The following is a 7500-nucleotide window of genomic DNA, read 5'->3' on the forward strand; positions in this document are numbered from 1 at the left end:
ATAAAACAAAAACATGTTAGAAGAAAAAAAGAAAAAAATAAAAATTCAAACGCATTTCAAACGCATCTCCCATGCTGGTTATTTCCGGTGAAAAGGGAGATCACTGCCGTCACCTGGAAATGGAGCGCGAGAACGCAGAATCGGAGCGCACGGTGCGACATCTGACGGAGCCCATAGGACCTGCACAGCACCCCAGCAACCCCGCATCCCGGACATCAGACATCACAGACATAACAATGTACCTGCACCTGTGACTTCAAACACAAGTCAGTCTTCCATGCTCCCCCGGATTCAACACGTGTGATTGATGCGCCACACTTGTTATCTTGAAGCACACACTTTCAAGTTACTTTGTGCCAAGTTACACACACACAAGTCTCTCTGATTCATTCAACACGTGTAATTTAGAAATGACTAATGTTGTGCCAACTTACACACACACAGGGGGAACTATGATTCAACATGTAAATTGTATACATTCACAACTTGAAATTTTGTGCATGTGCCAAGTTACAAACAGGCCCCTCCGATTCAACACGCTTTATGCACATGCTCACTTGTGACTGACTTGGAACACACTATGTGTCAAGCTACACACAACCCCGTCTGATTCAACACGTAAATTTGTACACACCTGTAACTTGAGAATAACTTGCTTTGTGCCAAGTGAAGCACAGGCTCTTCTGATTTAACAATAAAGTGGAGTGATGGCCTAGAGGTAACGCGTCCAGCATAGGAAGCGAGAGAATCTGAGGGCGCTGGTTCGAATCACGGCTCAGCCGCCGATATTTTCTCCCCCTCCACTAGACCTTGAGTGGTGGTCTGGACGCTAGTCATTCGGATGAGACGATAAACCGAGGTCCCGTGTGCAGCATGCACTTAGCGCACGTAAAAGAACCCACGGCAACAAAAGGGTTGTTCCTGGCAAAATTCTGTAGAAAAATCCACTTCGACAGGAAACACACTTGTTTTGTATCAAACTGCACACAGCCCCGTCTGATTCAACAAGTAAACTGTACACAACGTGTTACTTGAAAATAACTTACTTTGTGCCAAGTTAAGCACAGGCTCATCTGATTCAACATGTTTATAAACACTTGTGTAACTTGGAACACGCTTTGTGTCAAGTTAAACACAGCCCCGTCTTATTCAACAAGTAAATTGGACACCCATGTTGCTGATTCATTACGTTTAATAAAAAAAAATCTGTAACACGAAACACACTTTCTTTGTGTAAAGCTATACACAGGCCCCCTATGGTGCAACTGCTGTAATGTGCACGTCTGTAAATTGAAACAAACTTAATGTGCGCCAACCTACAACCCGGGCCAGTCCCATTCAAGACTTAAAACTCTACCCACGAAACTGACCTATTTTGTGCGAAGTTACGCACATGCATGGCTCGCTGATTCGACAGGTGCAATTTTACACACCTGTAACGTGGACCTAACTAACTTTGTGCTGTGTTACATACAGCCCCCCCTCCCACACCCCACCTCCACACACACACCCTGCCCGCCCACCCACCCCCCAACACCCCCTCCCATTCAACACGCACAAACGTGTAAACTGAAACTAATTCTGTACCAAACTACACACAGGCCTCTCTGATTCAGGACGTTGATGTACACGCCTGTCCTTATCATATCCTCAACGAACTGATGATTATATACTTCAAATAAGTTACAGTCACTGAACACAACCAGTGTGTTTGACTGTACATTAAAAAAACACAAAAAAACAAAACAAAACAAAAAAACCCAGCATCACACGTCGGCACTGCTGATCGACACTGTGCAATCTTACTCAAAGAACTCCGGGTTTTCAAGTTACGACGAATGACGTCTTTCTGTATAGAAACGTTGTCTGTTGCTGTGAACACAACAGCCTGTCGTATAGATTTACAAGTTTATAAAAAACAAAAACAAAAAAAAAAAAACATAAGCCGACTCACCCCACGAAAACTTAAGAAAATAATATAGCCTTAAAACAGGAATACATCGAACAGGATTGATCTAAACACCACGAATAATTCAATCACGTTTCAGTACTCTGTGGAAATAGATATGAACGTACAGTTTATCCCCCACTCCCCACCCCGCAAAATAATAATAATAATGATAAAACCAAGAAGAACGTGCCTACATACAATACACTATACGGGCTTGGGTGTTAAAAGGTACGACATGAATACACACATCAGTTAGCTTTAAACGGAGGTCTTAAATGTAGATGGCATGAAAGAAGTACAACAGTTAGATCAAAATGGAGGGCACACAGGAATTACGACTTTCTGATAAAAATCACAACCAAGTGAAACTGGAATCCAGGTTAATTGTAACAACATGAATATAACCATAATCAACTGATACGGAAACTCAAAGTTCTTATATATCCATCTAGGCCTCTGTATTCCATAATTATGATTTGAATCAAAATCCAGATTACTTTTCTGACTGCCCACGTTCACACATCAGGAAGTCAAGACAACGCTAATGTTTTAATTACGGATGTTGAGTGTTAAGTTTCCCCAAAGTGGGAAGGAAACCGCCAAGGTTTGGCCCCATGTATGTACATATACCACACTGGTCATGCTTTGAAATAATATCTTTCGAACATCGAAGAGACACAAGGGTTATAATAATGATAATAATAATAATAATAGTAATAACTAAATCACAGCCACATCAACCAGTTACAGTTGACCAAAAACAGTTTACTTGCAGGTACGTGTAAGCAAACATTATGCAGATAAACTATACAAAATAACACAAAATAATAGAATAAAACGAATGCAGATATCACCCAGCAAACCGGAACAACATGTGCTGAAATACGAACCAACATACAAATCACGGACGATTGCTTTAATGGGGGGGAAAAAAAACACACACACACGAAGAGAATGATAATAATAATAATAATAAGAAAAAACACGAACAAGAACACAAAGAACAACAACAACAACAACAAACAAAACCAGATTTAGAACACGAAGTACAAAACGTAGGACCGGAATAACAACGAAATGCCGTTGCTGCTGCTGCTGATGATAATGATGCTGATTTTAACGATGACGACGACGACGACGATGACGATGAAGATGATGATGGTGACGACGATGATGATGATAATGATGATAAATATGATGATGATGACAATGATGACAATGACGATGATGACAATGACGATGACGATAATGATGACGACGACGATGCAGAAGAAGAAGGAGGCAACTGACCGTCACTGATGACGTAGGTGGGGGTCTGACACAGGATCTCCTTGTAGCCCTCACGGAAGGAAGGACTGCGGAAGGCGTAGATGATGGGATTGAGGGCGCTGTTCAGGTACAGCGAGCAGTACGCCTGCAGTACACACACATAGACAGATAGGTAGGTAGATAAACAAATCGATAAACAATGAAAGTAGTTGTTGATACATAAATACAAAATGAATATTATATATGTATATATGTATATATATATATATATATATATATATATATATATACATAAATACAAAATGAATATTATATATATATATATACATAAATACAAAATGAATATTATATATATATATATATATATATATATATATATTAGTAAATGAAAAGGTAAATGACAAAATAATTTGATTATTGCCAAATAAAATACACATGTTTATTACTATGATAAATCATTATTACTATTATTATTATTATTATTATTTGTTTTTTGTGTTGTTTTTTTTGGTAAAAGTATGTGCGCTTTTGTTGTTTTTCATTTCTTGTTTTTAAACCCATTACGAACTGGTCAATTGCTCACGAAGCGTAGGAATTAACATGCGCATAAATGCTCATAAGACGTCACACACACACACACACACACACACACACACACACACACACACACACACAGCACAACACACCCTTTTTTATATCAAATGTTTCCGTCAGCCATATATATATATTTCATGGACACACAAAAAAATCAAACGAAATTGTTTCTATATAAATAGGTGAAAATCAAAAGGCGATCTCGTGGATAAATTGCAATCAAAAGAACACACACACACACACACACACACACACACACAAAACCAAAAAAAAAACAAAAACCTATAGTGGTATAAAACAAATAATTGAAAGGATATGTCGTGTAATACGAACAACAAAAAGGCAAATCATTTGGAAATAGGCAAACAAAAAAAGTGCACTCATGCAAAGTGATTTTGCTGATGTTCTTCATTTTGTGGAGGTATGTCTGTTTCGTGGAGATATGTCTGTTTCTGTCCAAGTATTTAAATTTTCGTGTCATTTTTTTAAATTTTTAAAAAATCCATTTTACTATTAATTCTATTCATTAAGAATTAATTTATTCAATCGATTATTTGAAAAGGGAGAGAGAGAGAGAGAGAGACAGAGACAGAGAGAGACAGAGAGAGACAGAGAGAGAGAGAGACAGAGAGACACAGAGACAGACAGAGACAGAGATTAAGAGACTTTGATACTTTGCTGTCAACTTATCAGCGCCATGCGAAAGAGTCACACAGAGAGACAGACAGAAAGAGACAAAGAGACAGAGACAGACAGAGACAGAGACAAGACAAGACAAGAGGTTTATTGACTTAAGTCTTGCTCATATCGGGGGGGGGGGGGGGGAAGGAGAAATCAAAAGCACCAAAACACATGTAAATAATGTTCTTCCACACTCTCCGATACACACATACACGCAAACACTGCGACGTTCACAAAATGGATATGAACATAGACAAACTGGTTTTCCGTTTACACATCTTGGAACATGTGGCCATCAGCCCAGGAGATACGGAAATAAAACAGATAATAAACATTAAATTCCTCAACTGGTTGATCTAAATTTCAAACTGTGATAAATGTATCGAGCAATATCTGTCATATATTTACGGTCGTTAAGAATTGTCGGCTGCTGTTTATTTGGATCTTGCGCAAATTTCAGAGGAAGGTATTTTGATCTCATTGCTTCATTTGAATGACAGCTAAACAGAAAGTGAAATAATTATTCATCATCAGTATGTCGTTTGCATAAAGGGCAACGCAAGTCCACAGGGAGGTTTGTGGAACAGCGAAATGTATGGATTCTGATATCAGTAATGCCTAATCTGAATCTGATGTAGATGTCCCCTAATGGTTACGCTGCTGGTCAGGCATCTGCTTGGCAGATGTGGTGTAGCGTGTATGGATTTGTCCGAACGCAGTGACGCCTCCTTGAGCTACTGAAACTGAAACTTAATGTACTCGAAATACGGTTCTAATGAAAATTCAAATTAAATTTTCTATATACAGAATATCACTCGTGTTCCTGGATCCTAACTTCACCATCCTTGTTTCCAACAGTCAGTTAATCGCTCTTTGAAGACACGTAAAAACCAGGTTACATTTTGTACACCTTCGTTTTATCCATACATAACCAAATCCATACATGGCAAGTAAGCTGCGAATATCTGATACCCGGCATTTCTTATTGTTATTGTCTAGATTTACAAGCATAATGTAGGCTTTCTTAGGCAACCTTTCAGCTGTCAGGCGCAGCCAGTATCGGATGGCATTTGTTTTTGCGTCTATATGTAGTGGTACTCTTCCAGTTTCACCACAAACCATGTCATCTGGCGTTCTAGGTGCAACGTTTAATAATTTTTTTTCAGAGCGAATGTGTGGGCTTTTTCGGAATGGAATGTACAGAGATAAAGAGAAACAGACAGAAACAGGGAGACCGACAACAGAGACAAAGAGAAACAGACAGAAACAGGGAGACCGACAACAGAGAGAAACAGACAGAAACAGGGAGACCGACAACAGAGACAAAGAGAAACAGACAGAAACAGGGAGACCGACAACAGAGACAGAGAGAAACAGACAGAAACAGGGAGACCGACAACAGAGACAAAGAGAAACAGACAGAAACAGGGAGACCGACAACAGAGAGAAACAGACAGAAACAGGGAGACCGACAACAGAGAGAAACAGACAGAAACAGGGAGACCGACAGAGGCAGAAGACAGAGTACAGCAGCATGTGTGTTTGATAATAAGATAAATAAATAATGACGGACGCAATAGCCGAGTGGTTAGAGCGTTGGACTGTCAATCTGAGGGTCCCGGGTTCGAATCACGGTGACGGCGTCTGGTGGGTGAAGGGTGGAGATTTTTACGATCTCCCAGGTCAACGTATGTGCAGACCTGCTTAGTGCCTGAACCCCCTTCGTGTGTATATGCAAGCAGGAGATCAAATACGCACGTTAAAGATCCTGTAATCCATGTCAGCGTTCGGTGGGTTATGGAAACAAGAACATACCCAGCATGCACACCCCCGAAAGCGGAGTATGGCTGCCTACATGGCGGGGTAAAAACGGTCATACACGTAAAAGCCCACTCGTGTGCAAACGAGGGAACGTGGGAGTTACAGCCACGAACGCAGAAGAAGAAGAATAAATAATAATAAAAAAAGCTTGCTAAACAATAAATAAACTTTCTGCCTTGTATTTGTATTTGTTTCGTACTGTATTTTTCTTTTCTTTTTTTCTTTTTTTTTTTTATCACACCAGGTTACTCCACAGGGAGAGCGCGTCGCTACACTGAAAGCACAACCCTTTTTTTTTTCCCCTGCGTGGAGTTTTGTTTTTCCTGTCGAAGTGATTTTTCTACATAATTTGCAAGGGACAACCCTTTTGTTTCCGTGGGTTCTTTTACGTGCGCTAAGTGCATGCTGCACACGGGACCTCGGTTTATCGTCCTAATCCGAATGACTAGCGTCCAGGCCACCACTCAAGGTCTAGTGGAGGGAGGAGAAAATATTGGCGACTGTACCCTGGTTCGAACCAGTGCGCTCAGATTCTCTCGCTTCCCAAGTGGACGCGTTACCTCTAGGCCATCACTCCACATTTTGCTTTACAACAGAACAACACTGACATCTCATGCGAGCTGCTATAACGACGTACTAACAAACAAACCAAACACTCCGAATGCAAGAATCTTTCTGCTCACAACACACTCGATACTTAAAAAGAAATCTGGGCTCAACGCTCGGATTGTATCTGTAACATACATATTCAGTCGCGCCAACAACAAACTGAGAGATGTGTGGTCAGTGTTTTTTTCCACGGCAGTTGGAATGATCCCTTTCACTGCCAGTCAATTTAGAGTGCGAAATTCCCTTGTGCTATAAACACAAAAAAATATGGTGTCTAAGAATAGCTGGGGATTTTCCCTCCCTGTCTTATGTAGAAACTAGGACCTATCCTACCACCGAACATAAAGAGCAGTAGGTTCATGGACAACAGACCGATGATCTGGTCACCCTTCAGTGACACGGGTCTTCTGCCTAGCTACTGCATACATGCGAGTTTGGCGGTAAATGGGTCAATGGACAACTTAGTCTTTTGTGAAGTACAATGAGTCTCCAACAACAATAACGTATTACTACTACTACTACTACTACTACTACTACTACCACTACTACAATATTACTACTACTAATAATAACAA

At 40.2% G+C, this 7500-nt stretch overlaps 1 protein-coding gene across 6 annotated transcripts in view; it reads right to left on the reverse strand.

Annotated features, from left to right (window-relative positions):
- The window catches only part of LOC143296584 (uncharacterized), a 227742-nt gene that overhangs the window by 54651 nt on the left and 165591 nt on the right, over positions 1-7500 (reverse strand). For all 6 annotated transcript variants that reach the window (XM_076608619.1, XM_076608637.1, XM_076608624.1 and 3 more), the window contains one exon: positions 3242-3365. In XM_076608619.1, the coding sequence (XP_076464734.1) occupies positions 3242-3365 (124 nt within the window). The remainder of the gene's footprint in view (positions 1-3241; positions 3366-7500) is intronic.

This window comes from Babylonia areolata, chromosome 2 (assembly GCF_041734735.1).
Source record: "Babylonia areolata isolate BAREFJ2019XMU chromosome 2, ASM4173473v1, whole genome shotgun sequence".
Lineage (NCBI taxonomy): Eukaryota > Metazoa > Mollusca > Gastropoda > Neogastropoda > Buccinidae > Babylonia > Babylonia areolata.